Source organism: Corvus moneduloides, chromosome 4 (assembly GCF_009650955.1).
Source record: "Corvus moneduloides isolate bCorMon1 chromosome 4, bCorMon1.pri, whole genome shotgun sequence".
In the NCBI taxonomy this organism is placed as follows: Eukaryota; Metazoa; Chordata; class Aves; order Passeriformes; family Corvidae; genus Corvus; species Corvus moneduloides.
The window spans coordinates 73,862,179-73,883,627 of NC_045479.1; the positions used below are offsets into that span (position 1 = coordinate 73,862,179).

General features: G+C 59.6%; 2 protein-coding genes across 2 annotated transcripts in view; both read left to right on the plus strand.

The window, feature by feature from the left end:
• SHANK3 (SH3 and multiple ankyrin repeat domains 3) overlaps positions 1-21,449 on the plus strand; it is a 172,801-nt gene that overhangs the window by 3,880 nt on the left and 147,472 nt on the right. The window contains exon 2 of the mRNA XM_032107021.1: positions 9,265-9,313. The gene's annotated coding sequence lies outside the window, so the exon portion shown is untranslated. The remainder of the gene's footprint in view (positions 1-9,264; positions 9,314-21,449) is intronic.
• On the plus strand, positions 15,715-16,155 carry LOC116443127 (myrosinase-binding protein 2-like; the record flags this gene model as incomplete). Its single annotated transcript, XM_032107020.1, has 2 exons — positions 15,715-15,768; positions 16,108-16,155. Coding segments are annotated over 2 exons (102 nt in total), but the record flags the coding sequence as incomplete, so codon positions are not given.

Genomic DNA, 21,449 nt, shown 5'->3' on the forward strand with positions numbered 1-21,449 from the left:
CCCTCTCTCGGTGTTCCGGGCTCCTTTTCCCCTCTCTCCTGTATTCCAGGGAAGCATCACGGCCTCCCCTTCCCCTTTTCCCTCCTTCCAGGGGGCTGCCTGGAACTCCCCTTCCCCTCTCCCAGTATTCCAGAGGGGAATTCTCTTCTCCCCCTCCCCTCTCCGGCTGTGGTGGGATTTGGGATGGAACGGAGCTCCCGGGACAGGGATTCGTGTGCAGCGGGAATGAGGCGCTGGGGCTGCTCCTGGGTTTTCCAGGGAAAAGCCGCGGCTGGAGGGTCCTTGTCGGCGCTCCGGCTTGTGGGGTGGGATTCCCTGGATTCCCTGAATCCTCTCGGAACTGGAGCACAAGGAAAGGATCCCCTCCTCTTCTCCTCTTCCTGCCTCCGTGCCCATGTGGGATGTGCTGCTCCAGTTTTCCTGTGGCTCCAGGACCACGAGGAGCTGTGGGATGCAGTGGGGGACCCCCGGATTGGAATTCCCTGAATTCCCTGAATCCCCCGAATTCCCTCAAAGCCTGGGCACAGGAAAAGGGTCCCCTCCTCTTCCTGCCTCCGTGCCCATGTGGGATGTGCTGCTCCAGCTCTTCCCGTGGCCCCAGGACCACAAGAAAAAGGAGCTGTGGGATGCAGTGGGGGCTTGTGGGGTGGAATTCCCTGAATTCCCTGAATCCCCTAAGTTCCCTGACTCCCCTGACTCCCCTAAATTCCCTGACTCTCCTGACTCCCTTGAATTCCCTGACTCCCCTGACTCCTCTGACTCCCTTGAATTCCCTGAATCCCCTGAATTCCCTGAATTCCCTGAATCCCCTGATCCCCGAATTCCCTGACTCCCCTGAACTCCCTGACTCCCCTGAATTCCCTGGATCTCTTCAGAGCTGGAGCACAGGGAAAGGATCCCCTCCTCCACCTGCTCCATGCCCATGCGGGATTCCCTCGAATTCCCTGACTCCCCTGACTCTCCTGAATTCCCTGAATCCCCTGAATTCCCTGAATCCCCTGATCCCCGAACTCCCTGACTCCCCTGAATTCCCTGACTCCCCTGAATTCCCTGAATTCCCTGAATCCCCTGACTCCCCTGAATCCCCTGACTCCCCTGAATTCCCTGATCCCCGAACTCCCTGACTCCCCTGAATTCCCTGACTCCCCTGAATTCCCTGAATTCCCTGAATCCCCTGACTCCCCCGAATCCCCTGACTCCCCTGAATTCCCTGACTCCCCCGAATCCCCTGACTCCCCTGAATTCCCTGAATCCCCTGAATTCCCTGAATCCCCTGATCCCCGAATTCCCTGACTCCCCTGAATTCCCTGACTCCCCCGAATCCCCTGACTCCCCTGAATTCCCTGAATCCCCTGAATTCCCTGAATCCCCTGATCCCCGAATCCCCTGACTCCCTTGAATTCCCTGGATCTCTTCAGAGCTGGAGCACAGGGAAAGGATCCCCTCCTCCACCTGCTCCATGCCCATGCGGGATGTGCTGCTCCAGCTCTTCCCGTGGCCCCAGGACCAGGAGGAGCCGTGGGGACCCCTGGATTGGAATCCCCCAAATCCCCCGAACCCCCCGAATTCCCTGAATTCCCTGCATCCCCCCTGGCACGGCAGAGCTGGAGCAGGGGAGGCCATGCAGCTAAAAGGAGCACAAAGAGTAAATTGCCATCATCCCACTCCCGAGGCAGCTGAGCTCTGTCACTGTGACAACGGGCACGGGCTCCGGTGCCGGGGGGGCTCCGCTCCGTGCCAGCGTGGGAAGGGGAGGCGGCTTCGGCTTCGTGTCCCTCAGCTGGGGCAGGGGTGCCACGCCTGGGGACAGAGGGTGGCAGAGGGTGGAAGCTGGTGGCAGCGGGTGGAAGCTGGTGGCAGAGGGTGGCAGAGGGTGGCAGAGGGTGGCAGAGGGTGGCAGCGGGTGGCAGTGAGTGGCAGGCCTGGTGGCAGCGGGTGGCAGCGGGTGGCAGAGGGTGGCAGTGAGTGCCAGGCCTGGTGGCAGCGGGTGGCAGCGGGTGGCAGAGGGTGGCAGTGAGTGCCAGGCCTGGGGGCAGAGGGTGGCAGCGGGTGGAAGCGGGTGGCAGGAGGTGGCTGTGGATGGCAGAGTGGCAGTGGGTGGCAGCGGATGGCAGCTGGTGGCAGCGGGTGACAAATGGTGGCAGTGAGTGGCAGGCCTGGTGGCAGCGGGTGGCAGAGGGTGGCAGTGGGTGGCAGACGGTGGCAGTGGGTGGCAGAGGGTGGCAGTGGGTGGCAGACGGTGGCAGCTGGTGGCAGGCCTGGTGGCAGAGGGTGGCAGAGGGTGGCAGGCCTGGTGGCAGCGGGTAACAACTGGTGGCAGAGGGTGACAACCAGTGGCAATGGGTGGCAGAGGGTCACAGCACCTGGTGGCAGGACGTGGCTGTGGGTGGCAGAGGGTGGCAGCAGGTGGCAGGCCTGGTGGCAGCGGGTAACAACTGGTGGCAGTGGGTGGCAGGCCTGGTGGCAGCGGGTGGCAGTGAGTGGCAGCAGGTGGCAGAGGGTCACAACTGGTGGCAGGACGTGGCTGTGGGTGGCAGCGGGTGGCAGTGAGTGGCAGCGGGTGGCAGTGAGTGGCAGTGAGTGGCAGCGGGTGGCAGTGAGTGGCAGCGGGTGGCAGGCCTGGTGGCAGTGAGTGGCAGCGGGTGGCAGAGGGTGGCAGTGAGTGGCAGCAGGTGGCAGGCCTGGTGGCAGTGAGTGGCAGCGGGTGGCAGTGAGTGGCAGCAGGTGGCAGGCCTGGTGGCAGTGAGTGGCAGCGGGTGGCAGTGAGTGGCAGCAGGTGGCAGGCCTGGTGGCAGTGAGTGGCAGCGGGTGGCAGAGGGTCACAGCTGGTGGCAGGACGTGGCTGTGGGTGGCAGCAGGTGGCAGGCCTGGTGGCAGCGGGTGGCAGAAGGTGGCAGGCATGGTGGCAGCGGGTGGCAGCAGGGCCAGGGCGGCAGCTGGCGCTGGGGACAGCGGGGACGGGCACCGGGGTAACCCGAGAGCAGCGGCGGCAGCGCGTTCCTGTCTCGTGAATTATTGAGGGCCCCTCGCCGGGGGCAGCTCGGTGGCACCGGGGGCGGCCCTGGCGCGGGACTTGGGGACAAACGGGGACGGGCAGAGCCCGGGGGGTGGCAGGGGAGCGGTGCCAGGGCTGGGATCCCCCCGATGGGCGCCCCACAAACGCCTCCTGCACCCCGAGCTGGGGTGGGGGGGTCACGGTCCCACCCAGCCTTGGGTGGAGAGGGCTGGTGCTTTGGGGTGCTCTGTCCCGGAATCCTGGAGTCCCACATTCCCCAAATCCCAGAACCCCAGAATCCCACAATCGTGAATTCCAGAACCACAGAATCCAGAATCCCAAATCCCAGAACTCCAGAACCTGAGAATCCCAGAGCCCCAAATCCCAGAACCCCAGAATCCCCAAATCTCAGAATCGCAGAATCTGAGAATCCCGAATTCCAGAATCCCAGAACTCCAGAATCCCGAATTCCAGAATCCCAGAACTCCAGAATCCCAAATCCCAGAACCCCAGAATCCCAGAGCCCCAAATCCCAGAACCCCAGAATCCTGAATCCCAGAACTCCAGAATCCCCAAATCTCAGAATCCCAGAATCTGAGAATCCCGAATTCCAGAATCCCAGAACTCCAGAACCCAAGAACCTGAGAATCCCAGAAAGCAGAACCACAGAATCCCACAATCCTGAATTCCGGAACCCAAAATCCCAGAGCTCCAGAATCCCATGATCCCATGTCCCAGAACCCCAGAGCTCTAGAAACTCTGAACCCCAGAATCCCATAACCCAGAATCCCAGATTCCAGAACCCCAGAGCTCCAGAACCTCTGAATCCCAGATCCCAGAACCCCAGAGATCCAGAATCCCATAACCCAGAATCCCATATCCCAGAACCCCAGAATCCCAGAGCTCCAGAATCCCAGAATCCCAGAATTATTTCAGTTGGAAAAGCCCTCCAAGGCCACCGAGCCCAGGCTGTGCCCGATGCCCACCTTGGCCCCAGCCCAGAGCCCTGAGTGCCACCTCCAGGAATTCCTTGGACACCTCCAGGGTTGGGCACTCCAAACCTCCCTGGGAATCCCATTCCAACGCCAACGGAATTTTCAAAGAGACTTTGTGGGATTTGCCTTTGGTGCTGGGCACCCCAAAACCCCCAAAAGGTGCAGTTTGGGATCTGGGCCGGCTCCCTTGGCAAGGGCTGCCATTCCTGCCTTTTTTCAGGAATGATTTCAACTTCCAGGCCTGGATTCCTCTGCTTTTTCTGGAAATCCTCAGGGGAGTGGGAAGAATGGCCGGAAGCGCCGTTGTTCCCTCCTGGAGGAAACACTCGCCGGCAGCGCTGCCCAGGGCCCTTCCCGGCCCCGCAGCCGCGGCCTTGGAATATTTCCCGGCTGGAAAAGGGACACTACAGCTCCCGGTGAGCCCGGGAATCCAGGATGGGGGCTGTGGTGTTTCCTGATCCTTTATGGGGTGGAGGATCCCGTTGGGATGGGAGATCCCGGAGCCCTGAGGTGGCCTTGGGGACAGCGCGGAGCACTGGGGCAGCGCCAGGCGGTGCCAATTTGGCCGGATCCATGGATGAGTTTGGTTTTCCCAGGTTTTCCCAAACATGGAAAAACTGGGTCTGGGGGGTTTTTTTTGGGAATTTCCTGTATTTCCAGAGCTGCTGGAATGGCGTTGTCCCTTTTTTGGGGTCCTCAGAGGGGGCAGAAGTGGGAGTGGGATGGGAACGAGGCTCCTGTGGCTCCAGGATATTCTGGGAATGTGAGGGTTGGGATGGGAACGAGGCTCCTGTGGCTCCAGGATATTCTGGGAATGTGAGGGTTGGGATGGGAACGAGGCTCCTGTGGCTCCAGGATCTTTGGGAATGTGAGGGTTGGGATGGGAACGAGGCTCCTGTGGCTCCAGGATCTTTGGGAATGTGAGGGTTGGGATGGGAACGAGGCTCCTGTGGCTCCAGGATCTTTGGGAATGTGAGGGTTGGGATGGGAACGAGGCTCCTGGGGCTCCAGGATCTTTGGGAATGTGAGGGTTGGGATGGGAACGAGGCTCCTGTGGCTCCAGGATCTTTGGGAATGTGAGGTTCGGGATGGGAACGAGGCTCCTGTGGCTCCAGGATATTCTGGGAATGTGAGGGTTGGGATGGGAACGAGGCTCCTGTGGCTCCAGGATATTCTGGGAATGTGAGGGTTGGGATGGGAACGAGGCTCCTGGGGCTCCAGGATCTTTGGGAATGTGAGGGTTGGGATGGGAACGAGGCTCCTGGGGCTCCAGGATCTTTGGGAATGTGAGGGTTGGGATGGGAACGAGGCTCCTGTGGCTCCAGGATATTCTGGGAATGTGAGGGTTGGAATGGGAACGAGGCTCCTGTGGCTCCAGGATCCTTTGGAATGTGAGGGTTGGGATGGGAACGAGGCTCCTGTGGCTCCAGGATCTTTGGGAATGTGAGGTTCGGGATGGGAACGAGGCTCCTGTGGCTCCAGGATCTTTGGGAATGTGAGGGTTGGGATGGGAACGAGGCTCCTGTGGCTCCAGGATATTCTGGGAATGTGAGGGTTGGGATGGGAACGAGGCTCCTGTGGCTCCAGGATATTCTGGGAATGTGAGGGTTGGGATGGGAACGAGGCTCCTGGGGCTCCAGGATCTTTGGGAATGTGAGGTTCGGGATGGGAACGAGGCTCCTGTGGCTCCAGGATATTCTGGGAATGTGAGGGTTGGGATGGGAACGAGGCTCCTGGGGCTCCAGGATATTCTGGGAATGTGAGGGTTGGGATGGGAACGAGGCTCCTGGGGCTCCAGGATCTTTGGGAATGTGAGGTTCGGGATCCTGGAGGCTGCAGCCTCAACTCATCCCGGATTTTCTGCATAATTCATTCTCTGTGCCGGGTGTAATTTATCGGGACCTGTAATAAATCCAGGAATCTTCTCCCGCCCCTTCTCGAGCCTCGGGAATAGACGCTCCCATTATCCGCATTCCGTTTCTCTCCGGAGCCTCTTCCCGGCGCCTCTGGAACCGCTGGATGTGCATTCCCAGCGCCTCTGGAACCGCTGGATGTGCATTCCCAGCGCTGGAATTCCCCCTGAGGGCTGAGGAGGTCGGGATGGGACACGGAGAGCAGGAAAAACCCTCCCGGTGCTGGGGTCACCTCCGGAGCCCCCCTGGGGATGGCTCATCCCCAGGAACCTCGGGATCAGGCTGGGAATTCTCTCCTTGGAGCTTCCTGCGAGGCAGGGAAGTGTTTCCTCTGCTCGCTGTGAGATCCCACGGGATTTTCCGCTGCCGGAGGAAAGGAGCGGCGGCATCACCTCCTCAGGATGTCACGGCTCTTATCTCATCCCCCTCTCATTTATCTCCTTCCACGGCCGCGATTCCGCCTTTTCCTCCCCCTTCCCGCGGGTTTTCCTCGCCCTTGGGCCGCTCTTCCCTCCCGTTGCGGATTTGTGTTTTATGGAAAGCGCCGGAGCTCGGCCCTGCTTTGGGCTGGGAGAGTTGCTGGGCTGAAAATCCGGGATTTTGGGGATGTGCCCGGGTGGGAAGGCGGCTGTGGGGGTGGTTTCCCTCGTCCCTGTGCCCGGATTTGCTCGGGAAGATGTGATGTCCCCGCAGGCACAGCATTCCCATGGATATTCCCGGGAAAGGCCAGCAGGGACTCTCAGGGCCGCTTTCTGTAGGTCCTACACAAACCCCAGAACTCCAGACTCCCAGAATCCCATGATCCCATATCCCAGAACCCCAGAGCTCCAGAATCCCATAACCCAGAATCCCAGAATCCCATGATCCCAGAATCCCATGATCCCAGAATCCTGAATCCCAGAATCCCAGAATTATTTCAGTTGGAAAAGCCCTCCCAGCCCATCCAGTCCCAGCTCTGCCCCATCCCCACCTTGGCCCCAGCCCAGAGCCCTCAGTGCCACCTCCAGGAATTCCTTGGCCACCTCCAGGGATGGGCACTCCAAAGCTCCCTGGGAATCCCATTCCCACGCCAACGGAATTTTCATGCCGGGATTCGCCCTCCAGAAGAACCAAGAGACTTTGTGGGATTTGCCTTTGGTGCTGGGCACCCCAAAAACGCCCCAAAGGTGCAGTTTGGGTTCCCTGTTCCCAAAAGCGTCCCCTGAGCTCATCCAGCAGCTGACAGCGGCACCTGTGTCCGGAGCAATCCCACTCTGGCCCCTCGGGAATTTCTCCAGCGGCATTTTCCGCACGAGCTGCGACTTTTCCAGGTGCAGGAAGCAGGAAACCTTGGGAAGCATTCCCAGGCCGCGGGCCGGTCGCCCACGTGGCGCTCCAGGAGTTTTTGGGACACAAAGGGCACCCTGGGCAGGGCCCTTTTTCCCCCCTTTTTCCCCCCTTTTCCCCCCCCCTTTTCCCCCCTTTCCCAGCTCCCAGCAGCTGCGGCGCTCCGAGAATTCCCAAGCCATGCATTTTTAATTCCCGACAAGCCAGCAGCCATTTCAGCCGCTCACCGGAGCGCAGCAGGGCCCCTTCCCGGTGAGCAGAGGCTCCATGGATGCACCGTTCCCATTCCCTGGATGCTCTTCCCGAATTCCCGGATTTCCCGAATTTCCCGGATTTAGCCGGGCGCTCGCAGTGGCGGCAGCTGGAGGTGGGCGCTGGCCCCGAGGAGGGAGGGAAGGGGTGACCCCGCGTGGGGGTGACATTTAGGGCTGGTGGCACCTAAAGGGGGGCTGGGAATGATCCCGGGAAGCGGCCGGGACACGGGATGGGAGAGGGAGACGGGGGGGAAAGAGCTGGAGGATCCCAGCGATCCAGGGTGGGAAAAGTGCTGGAAAACCCCATTGATCCAGGGTGGAAGAGGTGGAGGATCCCAGTGATCCAGGGTGGGAGAGGTGGAGGATCCCAGTGATCCCACATGGGAAAAGTGCTGGAAAACCCCATTGATCTGGGGTGGGAGAGGTGGAGGATCCCAGTGATCCAGGGTGGATTGGTGCTGGAGGATCCCATTGATCTGGGGTGGGAGAGGTGGAGGATCCCAGTGATCCAGGGTGGATTGGTGCTGGAGGATCCCATTGATCTGGGGTGGGAGAGGTGGAGGATCCCAGTGATCCAGGGTGGATTGGTGCTGGAGGATCCCATTGATCTGGGGTGGGAGAGGTGGAGGATCCCAGTGATCCAGGGTGGATTGGTGCTGGAGGATCCCACTGACCTGGGATGAGACGGGTTCTGGAGGATCCCATTGATCCAGGGTGGATTGGTGCTGGAAAAACCCCATTGATCCAGGGCGGGAAAGGGACTGGAGAATTCCCAGTGATCCAGGGTGGGAGCCAGGATCCCGCCATCCATCTTCCCTCGCCCCCATCCCGGGGATGTTCCCGCGGCTCTCACTGGGACAGCTCGGGATAAGGATGGGCTCCTGTGGTGGGAATTCTCGGGATAAAGATCGGCTCCTGTGTCAGGAATTCCCGGGATAAGGAGGAGTTTGTGTGTCAGGAATTCCCGGGATAAGGACGGGCTCCTGTGTCAGGAATTCCCGGGATAAGGAGGAGTTTGTGTGTCAGGAATTCCCGGGATAAGGACGGGCTCCTGTGTCAGGAATTCTCGGGATAAGGATGCGTTTGTGTGTCAGGAATTCTCGGGATGAGGACGGGCTCCTGTGTCAGGAATTCCCGGGATAAGGATGCGTTTGTGTGGCAGGAATGTTCAGGATAAGGACGGGCTCCTGTGGTGGGAATTCTCGGGATAAGGATGCTTTTGTGTGCCAAGAATTCTCGGGATAAGGAGGAGTTTGCGTGGCAGGAATTCTCGGGATAAGGACGGGCTCCTGTGTCAGGAATTCTTGGGATAAGGATGCATCTGCGTGTCAGGAATTCTCGGGATAAGGATTGGCTCCTGTGGCAGGAATTCTCGGGATAAGGATGAGTTTGTGTGGTGGGAATAATCGGGATAAGGATGCATCTGTGTGTCAGGAATTCTTGGGATAAGGAGGAGTTTGTGTGTCAGGAATTCTCGGGATGAGGACGGGCTCCTGTGTCAGGAATTCTCGGGATAAGGATGAGCTCCCGTGGCAGGAATGTTCAGGATACGGACGGGCTCCCGTGGCAGGAATGTTCAGGATAAGGACGGGCTCCTGTGGCAGGAATTCTCAGAGCCCGGAATTTTGACTTCCGTGGGACGCCGTGGGTGCCCTTCCGTGTCCCTGCTGTCCTCGCCCTGGGAATCCTCCCATCCCCCATGGCTGCAGCATTCCCATTCCCATTCCCATTCCCGGGGCTGTGAGAGCTGCCCTGACGTGTCCCTGCTCTGTCCCCCGCAGGTGGATGAGGAGGGAGCGCTGCGAGCCCTGCCCGTGACACCCGATCCAGGTAAGCCCTTCCCGGCGGGATCACCGGGAATACGGGCTGGGAATGGCGCTGCGGGCCCTGGGATGGGAGATCCAGCTGGGATACACCTGTGATGCTCAGGGGTGGGGGGATGAGGGTGGGAATGGGGGCGGGAAAGGCTGGGAAAAACTGGGAAAGGCTGGGAAAGGCTCAGACTGGTCCCTGCTCAGGTGTGGAGAGTTGAGGGAAGGAGTGGGAATGGGAAAGACTGGGAAAGGCTGAGAAAAACTGGGAAAGGCTCAGAGCAGTCCCTGCCCAGGTGTGGAAAGCCCAGGGCAGGAATGGGAATGGGAAAAGCTGGGAGAGACTGGGAAAGGCTCAGAGCGGTTCCTGCCCAGGTGTGGAGAGTTGAGGGAAGGAGTGGGAATGGGGAAGGCAGGAATGGGGCTGGGAAAGGCTGGGAAAGGGCTCAGAGCGGTTTCCTGCCCAGGCGTGGAGAGTTGAGGGAAGGAGTGGGAATGGGGAAGGCAGGAATGGGGCTGGGAAAGGCTGGGAAAGGCAGGAATGGGGCTGGGAAAGGCAGGAATGGGGCTGGGAAAGGCTCAGACTGGTCCCTGCTCAGGTGTGGAAAGCCCAGGGCAGGAATGGGAATGGGAAAGGCTGGGAACGGCTTGGAAAGGCTGGGAAATGTTGGAATGGGGCTGGGAAAGGCTCGGAAAGTCTGGAAAAGATTGGGAAAGGCTGGGAAAGGCTGGAATGGGGCTGGGAAAGGATTGGAAAGTCTGGAAAAGATTGGGAAAGGCTGGAATGGGGCTGGGAAAAGATTGGAAAGGCTGGGAAAGGCTGGAATGGGGCTGGGAAAAGATTGGAAAGTCTGGAAAAGATTTGGAAAGGCTGGAGAAGGCTCAGAGCGGTTCCCTGCCCAGGTGTGGAGAGTTAAGAGCAGGGAATGGGAATGGGAAAGGCTGGGAAAGGCTGGAAAAGGCTTGGAAAGGCTGGGAAATGCTGGAATGGGGCTGAGAAAGGCTTGGAAATGCTGGAAAAGGCTCAGAGCAGTCCCTGCTCAGGTGTGGAGAGTTGAGGGAAAGAATGGGAATGGGAAAAACTGGGAAAGGCTGGGAAAGGCAGGAATGGGGCTGGGAAAGGCTCAGACTGGTCCCTGCTCAGGTGTGGAAAGCCCAGGGCAGGAAAGGGAATGGGAAAGGCTGGGAAAAGCTGGGAAAGGCTGGGAAAAGCTGGGAAAAGCTCCGAGCCGTGCCGGCCACGGGCGGTGCAGGAGCAGCTGTGCCTCAGGGCTGGCTCGTTGTGACAGCCGCAGGAAAAATCCCGTGGGAATGTGGCTGAGCCGGGACCCCCTGGCGCCGTGGGGTTTTCCCGGAGCCTCTGGAAGCGCTGGCTGTGCCCGGCTCCGGCGGCACTGGCGGCACTGGCGGCACTGGTGGCACTGGGGCAGCGTTTTGGGGCTGAAAAGGAGGGGACGGAGGTGCCGTGGGGTGGGAGGTGACGAAGGACAAACGTCGGGATCCTCCCGATCCTCCGGGGTTATCCCGGTTTTTCCTCCGGGGTTATCCCGGTTTTTCCTCCGGGGTTATCCCGGTTTTTCCTTAGGCTTTGTCCCAGTTTCTGCCCCAACCTCTTCCTGTGGCCTCGGAGCTCCTCTGTTCCCACAGGGCCTGGCAAAGAGCCCGATCCCAATCCCGATCCCGATCCCAAACCAGCCCCGGGAGCTGCTGCTCCCCCCCGGAGCGCGTCCCCAGCGCTCGCAGGGATTTGGGATTCCCGCTCCTGTCCCGGTCCCCAGGCTGATCCCATCCCAGGGGTGAGCCGGGAATTCCCACAGGGACACCCCCGGAGGTCCCGGCCCCTTCCCTGCTCCAGGCTTCGGGATGGAATCCTGGAAAACAGGGATGGAACAAAGGAACGGAAATTCCAGGGGGACTTTTCCCGGCTTTTCCCAGCTCCAGCTTCATCCCAGGATTTTCCAAGCCATTCCAGGCCATTCCCAAATGTTCCTGGCTGTTCCCATCCATTCCCATCCATTCCAGGCCATTCCCGGCCATTCCCATCCATTCCAGCCCATTCCCAGCCCATTCCCATCCATTCCAGGCCATTCCCGGCCATTCCAATCCATTTTCACCCATTCCCAGCCCATTCCCGGCCATTCCCGGCCCATTCCCATCCATTCCCATCCATTCCAGGCCATTCCCGGCCATTCCAATCCATTTTCACCCATTCCCGGCCATTCCAGCCCATTCCCAGCCCATTCCCAGCCCATTCCCAGCCCATTCCCAGCCCATTCCTGGCCATTCCAGCCCATTCCCAGCCCATTCCCAGCCCATTCCCAGCCCATTCCCATCCATTCCCATCCATTCCCGGCCATGCCCGGCCATTCCCGGCCATTCCAAGCCATCTTTTGCTGTGCCGTGTGCCGAGCGGGCGGGATGAGCGCCGCGGGTTGGGAATGTGGGAATGTGGGCGCTTTTCCAAGCTGTTCTCCCGCCGGAACGCGAGTCTGGATCCGGATCCGGCGGGATCGTGGGAGCGGGATCCCGGTGGGAGCTGGAAAATCCCAGTGCTGGGGTTCTATCCCTAATCCCGAGGCATTCCTGGAGCTGGGCCAGGGCCAGGAAGCTGTGGGGAAAAACTGGGAAAGGCTGGGAAAAACTGGGAAAGGTTGGGAAAGGCCGGAAGGGCTCAGAAGGGCCACGGGGTGGCTGTGGCTGAGCTCGGAGCTGCTCTGTCCCAATTCCCGGGATTTCTCCCCGATTCCCAGGATTTCTCCCCAATTCCTGCAATTTCTCCCTGATTCTTGGAATTTCTCCTCGATTCCCGCGATTTCTCCCCAATTCCCGTGATTTTTCCCCGATTCCTGCGATTTCTCCCCAGAAATCTCCCAGAATTTCTCCCCGATTCCTGGGGAATGGATGGGAATGGCCTGGAATTCCTGGGATTTCTCTCTGATTCCCACAGTTTCTCCCTGAATCCCAGAATTTTTCCCCAGTTATGGGAACTTCTCCCCGATTCCGGGATTTCTCCCTGATTCCCACCATTTCTCCCCAATTCCTGGGATTTCTCCCTGATTCCGGAATTTCTCCCCGATTCCTGCAATTTCTCCCCGATTCCTGCAGTTTCTCCCCAATTCCAGAATTTCTCCCCAATTCCTGCAATCTCTCCCCGATTCCCAGAATTTCCCCCTTATTCCTGCCATTTCTCTCTCATTCCTGGGACTTCTCCCTGAATCTCAGAATTCCTCCCCGATTCCCACAATTTCTCCCCCAGTCCTGGAATTTGTCGCCCATTCCCATGACTTCTCCCCGATTCCCAGAATTTCTCCGCCATTCCCGCGTCCAGAGGCCGGGATGAGGCCGGGATCAGCGCCCCGATCCCAGACAAACAGATGGAGCGGGCCTGATCCTATTACCGGGGCTCAGCGGGAGGGGCCCTGCCCAGGTTGGCTCCCGGCTCCAGGATGTTTTTCCCGGCTGGAAAACACCCCGGAACCAGCTCCGGATAGTGCCAACCCCCGGGCAGCGCCGAATTCCCGGGAATAGGTGAGCTGAAATTCCCGGGATGAGCTCCGGGAGCTCGGTGGGGGGCAGGGCTGAGCCCGGGGACAGCGATCCAGGAATTCTTTGGGGGATTCCTGGAGATTCCCGGGGTTTTTTTTTTGGGATCCGGCGGTGCCGCTGGCAGGGAGCGGGGACAGGGCTGTCCCCAGCAGGGCACGGACGCGTCCCGGGCTACCCCAGGCCGGGGCAGGGCCACCAGCGAGGGCTGGGCCCTCTCCCGGCGCTGGGAACAGCGGAGATTCCTGGGAATTGTGGGAGCTTCCAGCTGGGATTTGTTTGTCCCCGAGTTGTCCCCGGTGGGATTTGGGAGCTGGATGAGCTCGGGAATTGTCCCTGAGCCCGCCGCGCTCCTCTCCCGATCCAGGGGCCGGGAATGGCGGGAGCGGCTCCCCGGTGGGGACGGGAGGGGCTGTCCCCATCCAGGGAATGTGGGAATTGGGGGATCTTGGGGATCCTGGAAGGCTCTGGCTCCCTGCTCCAGGGAATGTGGGATCTTTGGGATCCTGGAAGGCTCGGACTGCCGAATGTGGGAATTGTGGGATCTTTGGGATCCTGGAATGTTCTGACTCCCTGCTCCCCTCCCGGCAGGGAATTCCCGCTGTCCTGGACGAGCACAGCTCTGTCCCTGTCCAGGGAATGTGGGATTTTTGGGATTTTTGGGATCCTGGAAGGCTCGGACTCCCTGCTCTGGTCCTGGCGGGAATTTCCAGTGTTCCTGAATGTGTTCCTCGTCCAGGGAATGTGGGATCTTTGGGATCCTGGAAGGTTTTGACTCCCTGCTCCAGGGAATGTGGGATTTATGGGATCTTTGGGATCCTGGAAGGCTCGGACTCCCTGCTCCAGGGAATGTGGGATCTTTGGGATCCTGGAATGTTCTGACTCCCTGCTCCCCTCCCGGCAGGGAATTCCCGCTGTCCTGGATGAGGGGAGCTCTGTCCCTGTCCCCTCTGGTGTCCCCATGGCCTCGGGGCCCCCCTGCAGTGGCCCCGGCGCTGCGGTTTCCCAGGTGACGTTCCAGGGATGTTCCCATGGATACGGAGCCGCTCCGGCGGGATCGGGATGCGGGGGGAGCCCCGGATCCAGAGGGGCCGTGTCCTGTCCCCAAATCTGTGACCTGTCCCCAAATCCCTCTCTCCCGTCCCCAAATCCCTCTCTCCCGTCCCCAAATCCCTCTCTCCCGTCCCCAAATCCCTCTCTCCCGTCCCCAAATCCCTCTCTCCCGTCCCCAAATCTGTGACCTGTCCCCAAATCTGTGACCCGTCCCCAAATCCCTCTCTCCCGTCCCCAAATCCCTCTCTCCCGTCCCCAAATCCCTCTCCCGTCCCCAAATCCCTCTCTCCCGTCCCCAAGGGTGGGGATTTCAAGGCCAGGCCTGAGGCCACCCCCAGCTGTCCCCAGAGGTGGCTCCAGGGCTGGGAATGCCCCAAATCCCATTTGGGTTTTTTTTGGCCAGGTGGGCTTGGGACAGCCGGGAATTTCGGGATTTTGTGGCACCGAGCTTTGGGATCGTTCGGGAAGGGCCGGGCAGGGATGGAGCAGCTGTGCTGGGAGGAAAGTTGGGAATGTTCATCCTGGAAAATGGGAGCTCGGCGCTGACCTAATTTTGGCTTTCCAGCGCCTGAAGGAGCTGCGGGAAAGAGGGAGAGGGGAAAATTCCGAGGGATGGAGGGACAGGACACAGGGAACGGCTTCCCATTGGAAAAGGAGAGATTTGGGTGGGATTTTGGGAATTAGGAATTCCTGGCTGGCCTGGAATTCCCAGAGAAGCTGTGGCTGCCCCTGGATCCCTGGGAGTGTCCTTGGATGGGGTTTGGAGCCTCCTGGGATAGGGAAAAGTGTCCCTGAGTGGTGGCACTGTGGGATTTTTAACATCCCATCCCAAACCATTCCGTAATTCCCTGATTCTACTCCCTGAATCTGAGGAATCCCAAAAAATCCGCTCAGAACTTTTCCCATGGGATCCCTGGGAATTCCCCCCCCACCCCTCACTCAGCTGGGGGGGGGTCAGGGGTGTCCCTGTCCCTGTGCTGGACATTGAGGGACACCAGGATGTCCCCAGGATGTCCCCCCTTTGTCACCAAGGGGGTGGCACTTGTCCTTTAATTCCCGATGTCCCAGTGCCCCTGGAAAACCGGGAGAGGGGAAAATCGATGGGAAATCGGCGGAATTACCCGGCAGGCGCTGGGGACACTGCGGGGACACTGCGGGGACACTGCGGGGACACTGCGGCCGCCCGCGGCCGATCGATGGTCCCCGCTCTGTCCCCTGGCACGGGCAGGGGACTCCAGGGAGGACAATCCTGATCCTTCTCCTCTTCCTTTTTCCTGCTCCTTCCCCCTTTTCCTGGCCCTGGCCCCGCTCCTGGCCCTTCCCCCTTTCCCTTCCCCTGTCCGTGTCCCCGTCCCTCCCTCTGCTCCTGTCCCTTCCCTTCTGCTGCTCCTTCCCCTTGTCCCTTTTCCCTGCTCCTTCCCCCTTTTCCTTCCCCTGCTCCTGTCCCCGACCTGGCCCTTCTCCTTGTCCCTTCTCCTTGTCCCTTCTCCTTGTCCCTTCTCCTTGTCCCTTCTCCTTGTCCCTTCTCCTTGGCCCTTCTCCTTGGCCCTTCTCCTTGGCCCTTCTCCTTGGCCCTTCTCCTTGGCCCTTCTCCTTGGCCCTTCTCCTTGGCCCTTCTTGGCCCTTCTCCTTGGCCCTTCTCCCTTTTCCTGTTCCTGTCCCTTCTCCTTGTCCCTTTTCCTTCCCCTTCTCCTTCCCCCTTCCCTTCTCCCTTCCCCTTCCCCTGCTCCTGTCCCTTCTCCTGTCCCCTTCCCTTTTCCCTTCCCCGCTCCTGTCCCTTCCCTTCTCCTGCTCCTTCCCCTTCCCCCTTTTCCTTCCCCTGCTCCTGTCCCCGACCTGGCCCTTCTCCTTGTCACTTCTCCTGTCCCTGTTCCTTCCTCTTGTCCCTTTTCCCTGCTCCTTCCCCCTTTTCCTTCTCCTGCTCCTGTCCCCGTCCTTTCCCTTCTCCTGCTCCTGTCCCCGTCCTTTCCCTTCTCCTGGCCCTTCCCCTGTCCTTGTCCCTTCTCCCTTTTCTTTCTCCTTGTCCCTTTTCCTTCCCCTTCTCCTTCCCCCTTCCCCTTCTCCTGTCCCTTCCCCTGCTCCTGCTCCTGTCCCTTCTCCTGTCCCTTCTCCCTTTCCCCTTTCCCTGCTCCTGTCCCTTCTCCTGTCCCTTCTCCTGTCCCTTCTCCCTTTCCCTTCTCCTGTCCCTTCTCCCTTTCCCCTTTCCCTGCTCCTGTCCCTTCTCCTGTCCCTTTCCCCTTCCCCGCTCCTGTCCCTTCTCCTGTCCCTTCTCCCTTTCCCCTTTCCCTGCTCCTGTCCCTTCTCCTGTCCCTTCTCCTGTCCCTTTCCCCTTCCCCGCTCCTGTCCCTTCCCTTCTACTCCTTCCCCTTCCCCTTTTCCCTGCTCCTTCCCCTTTTCCCTGCTCCTTCCCCCTTTCCCTGTCCCTTCCGCTGTCCCCGCCCTTCCCCCAGTCCCTGTCCCCGAGCTCTCGGGGCTGACCCAGGGCACGGCGGGGCCGGCCCGGGCTGCTCCGTGCCGCTGTCACGTGCGGCGGGGCCGGGACGAGCCGCGCTGACCTCCCGGTGCCCGGATAAGCGCGGGGACAGCGGGCAGGGCTGGCACGGGGCTGGCACGGGGCTGGCACCGCCCCGGGGGCCGGGCGGAGGGGGCAGCGCGGGACAATCCCTGCTCCGCTCCCCGTGTCCCCGTTCCCGAGGCCCCCGCGGATTCCAGAGGCTCTGGAAGCCGCGAGCCCGCCCTGGGCAATCGGTAACGGCGCCGAGTGGCCCCGAGCAGCGCCCGCCCGGCATTCCCGAACCTTCCAGGGCGGGGATCGCATCCCTGAGCCTTCCCCGTTCCCTGATCCAGCTGAGGGTTTGGCTCCCTTGATCCCGATCCAGGTGAGGGGCTGGCCCCCTGATCCTTCCAGGTTTGGCTCCCTGATCCTTCCAGGCCCGGCTCCCTGATCCTTCCAGGTTTGGCTCCCTGATCCTTCCAGGCCCGGCTCCCTGATCCTTCCAGGTTTGGCTCCCTGATCCTTCCAGGTTTGGCTCCCTGATCCTTCCAGGTTTGGCTCCCTGATCCTTCCAGGATCCCTGATCCTGCCAGGTTTGGCTCCCTGATCCTTCCAGGATCCCTGATCCTGCCAGGTTTGGCTCCCTGATCCTTCCAGGTGATCCAGGGGAGGGTTTTTGGCTCCCTGATCCTTCCAGGCCCCCTGATCCTTCCAGGCGAGGCTTTGGCTCCCCTGAGAATTCCAGGTGAGGGATTGGATCCCTTGATCCTGATCCTTCCAGGCCCCCTGATCCTTCCCTGTTCCCTGATCCCAGTGAGGGTTTTTGGCTCCCTGATCCTTCCAGGATCCCTGATCCTTCCAGGTGAGGCTTTGGCTCCCTGGTTCTTCCAGGGGAGGGATCGGATCCCTCGGATCCAGCTCCGGAAGGGCAGGAATTGTTTGGGATCCGTGGCCGCTCTCCGGTGTGACAATTCCAAGGCTGGAAAATCCCGCTGGTGCCCCAACAGCTCTTCCCGGCCCATTCCCGGTGATCCCGGTGATCCCAGTGATCCCAGTGATCCCTTGGCCTGGTCATTCCAGGCTGCTTTTCCCGGAAAAGCTCGGGAACAGCCGCTCGCCGTGCCCGAGGTGTCGCACCCAGAAATCCTTTTCCCAAAGGATCGGGGATTTTCTGGAGTCAGGATTTGGGAGCGTGGAGGAGGCAGCAGCTTCCCGGCCTTCCCTGGGTTTGGGAAAACTGGGAAAGCTGGGAAAGCTGGGAAAGGGAGGGAATTTAACCCTGATTCTGCCAGGGAAAAGTGCCAATGCCAGGGAAAAGTGCCAATCTTAGTGAAAAATTCCAGGGAAAAATTCCAATCCCAGGGAAAAGTGCCAATGCCAGGGAAAAATCCCAGGGAAGATTTCCGATCCCAAGGAAAAATTGCAATGCCAGGGAAAAGTTCAGATCCCAAGGAAAAATCCCAGGGAAAAATTCCAAGCCCAGGGAAAAATTCCGGTCCCAGGGAAAAGCCCCACTCCCAGGGAAAAAATCCCAGGGAAAATTTCCAATCCCAGGGAAAAATTCCGATCCCAAGGGAAAGTGCCAATCCTAGTGAAAAATCCCAGGGAAAAATTCAAATCTCAGGGAAAAAATTCCAGTCCCAGCGAAGAATCCCAGGGGAAAGTTCCAATCCCAGGGAAAAGTTCCGATCCCAAGGAAAAATCCCAGGGAAAAATTCCAATCCCAGGGAAAAGTTCCGATCCCAAGGAAAAATCCCAGGGAAAAATTCCAATCCCAGGGAAAAGTTCCGATCCCAAGGAAAAATCCCAGGGAAAAATTCCAATCCCAGGGAAAAGTTCCGATCCCAAGGAAAAATCCCAGGGAAAAGCTCCAATCCCAGGGAAAAGCTCCAATCGCAGTGAAAAATCCCAGGTAAAAGTTCCGATCCCAGGGAAAAATTCCAATCCCAGGGAAAAAATTCCAGTCCCAGCGAAGAATTCCAGGGAAAAATTCCAGTCCCAGGGAAAAGTTCTGATCCCAGGGAAAAGCCCCAATCCCAGTGAAAAATCCCAGGGAAAAGTGCTGATCCCAGGGAAAAATTCCAATCCCAAGGAAAAATTCCAGTCCCAGGGAAGAATTCAAATCTCAGGGAAAAAATTCCAGTCCCAGGGAAAAGTTCCAGGGAAAAATTCCAGTCCCAAGGAAAAGCCCCAATTCCAGGGGAAAGCCCCAATTCCAGGGAAGAATTCCAATCCCACGATAAAATTCCAATCCCAGGGAATTCTTCCCATGCCGGGCTGGCACAAAGCGGAGCTGGATGCAGCTCAAGAATCCCGGGATTTGTGGCCCGGATTCCCGGGAAAGGGACCCAGAGCCCCAGGGGAGGAGGACGGGGAAGGTTCCGTGCCGAGATTCCCAAATCCTCCCCGATCCTGGGAAAACCGAGGTGGGAGCCGCTCCTGATTTGGGATCCGAGCGCTCCTGGAATTGGGAGCTGGGATTTCCCTGCTCCGGAATATTTGGGAATGGCCCAGAATTCCTTGGAATTCGGCGCTTTGCGCTGCGAATCCCCAATCCCGGAGTCCTTCCCGGTGGGAATGGGGTTTATCCCGGCAAAGGGAAATCATGGAATTGTCACCTGACCGAGGGCTCCGAGCGCTGCCAATGGCAGGGCTAAAAATATTCCCAAAAAATAACGGGAGCAGCTCCGGGATCAGGCGATGCCGACGCCTCGGGAAAATTTCCCGGGAATGTGGGGGCTGGAAACGAGGCCATTCCCAATCCCGGCAGTTTTCCGGGAAGAGCAGCCAGAGGAAAGCCGGAGTGAGGAATTCTGGCCGAGGATGGATGGGAAAAAGCTCTGGATGTCCCCTCTGGCCGGCTCCAATCCCGGGATTTGGGAGCTGCGCCTGGCGCTGGGAATATCCAGAGGATTTTCCAGCTTTTTGGGGCTCCTTTTGGCTGCACCGAGCCCTTTCCCAGTTTCCCTTTTCCCCCCTTTCCCGGTTTTCCCGAGGATTCCCAGCTGGCACCGCGTGGTTTTTCCTGGCGCTGGTGGTCTTCTCCTTCAAAAAAAAAAAAAAAAAAAATTCCCCAAAAAAATCCCGAGAAATTCCCAAAAATCCCCCCCAAAAATCTTTCCAGGTCTCGGCACCCCGCTGCCCTTTTCCCAGGGTTTTCCCAGCTGGATTCCCAAAGGAATTCCGGGATTGACCAGGGACAATCGTGGCTCTGTCACCTCTAATCCAAGGGAACCCTGGAGGTTCTCCCGGTTTGGGATGATCCCTATGGAATTGCTGAGCCCGGCATTTGGGAGAGGCGGGAATGTGGCTCCGGATTTCTGATCCCAAAATGATGGGGAGAAGGGCAGGAAATCTGGGAATTCTGTTCCCACAGTGAAAGGGGCGAGGGTGGCTCCGCGCTGACCTTTTTGGGAATGCTGAGAAATCCAAGGAAATCCCCCTGGGGCATGCAGGGAAAATCTCCTTGGAATATTTTTCCAGCCGTTTTTTTTTTTTCCTCGGGTCGGAATGAGGCTCCTCGGATGATAATTCCCGAAAGATTCCATGGATTCTTTGGGGAAAAAAGAAAAAAAAGTGGAATTTTTGGAGTTCCGTGAGCCGAGAAATCGATTTAAGGAGGGGAACGGAATCGGAGGGAATTCCGCTGTGGAATTTTTTCCCAATCTTTCCCAGCCGGGCTTTAAAAATTATTGGGAATTAAAGAGGGGTGGAAAACAAAACAAAACAAAACAAACAAAAAAAAACCAACCTGGGAAAAATCCCCGGGCTCGGCACCTGGAGCGTTGGATTTGTGGGATAACGAGGCAGAGAGAGAGAGGGAAAAGTTCTGATCCCAGGGAAAAGCGACAATTCCAGGGAAAAGTTCCGATCCCCCCGGAAAAACCCGAAAAAACCCGGGAATAAATCAAATCCAGGAGTTGGGAACGGGGTGAAAGGCGGGCAAAGGGCTGGAAATCCAAGCGTGGAGCGAAGAATTCCCAGGAAAAATCCCAATCCCAGGAAAAAGCGCCGATCCCGGTGCCCAGGCAGCTCCGTGGCGTTGGGAAGCAGATCCCAAACGCCCGAATTCCCGAAATCTTGGCACGAGGGCAGAGCTGGAGCTCGTTGGGGGCTCTTTGGGAATTCCCTGGCAGAGAATTCCCGGCTCTGGGAATGCCGGAGCTGCATTCCCGGGATGGTTCTCCCGGGATCCTCGGCACGGGCGGCGCTTCCCGGACTTTCCCAGGGCCGGGCTGGGGGATTTCCCGGGAAGCGCTGAGGCGGAGCCGGGGCCGCCTCCCGGGGCTGCCCGGGGGCTCCCGAAATCCCCTCCCGGGGGGATGCAGGAATTCCTGATGCGCTGCAGCCGTGGGGTTACTGGGATGGACTGGGAGCACTGGGAGGGCACTGGGAGCATTAGGGGGGAGCACTGGGATGGACTGGGAGCACTGGGGAGCACTGGGAGCATTAGGGGGGAGCACTGGGAGGGCGCTGGGAGCACTGGGGGAGCACTGGGGGGGCACTGGGAGCACTGGGGGCACTGGGAGCATTGGGGGAGCACTGGGAGCACTGGGGGAGCACTGGGAGGGCACTGGGAGCACTGGGGGAGCTCTGGGGAGCACTGGGAGGGCACTGGGAGCACTGGGGGAGCTCTGGGGAGCACTGGGAGGGCGCTGGGAGCACTGGGAGCACTGGGAGCACTGGGAGGGCACTGGGAGCACTGGGAGCACTGGGAGGGCACTGGGAGCACTGGGAGCACTGGGAGCACTGGGAGGGCACTGGGAGCACTGGGAGCACTGGGGGCACTGGGAGCACTGGGGGGGGGCACTGGGAGCACTGGGAGGGCGCTGGGAGCACGGGGAGCACTGGGAGGGCACTGGGAGGCACTGGGAGGGCACTGGGAGGGCACTGGGAGGGCACTGGGAGGCACTGGGAGGGCACTGGGGGGGCACTGGGAGGGCACTGGGAGGGCACTGGGGAGCACTGGGGGGCGGATCCTGCTGGGGGAATCCCATGGGATCCATGGGGAGATTCCCGGGGAAAAGTGGGGGCGGATCCCGGATTTCTCCCGGGAATGGGAAGT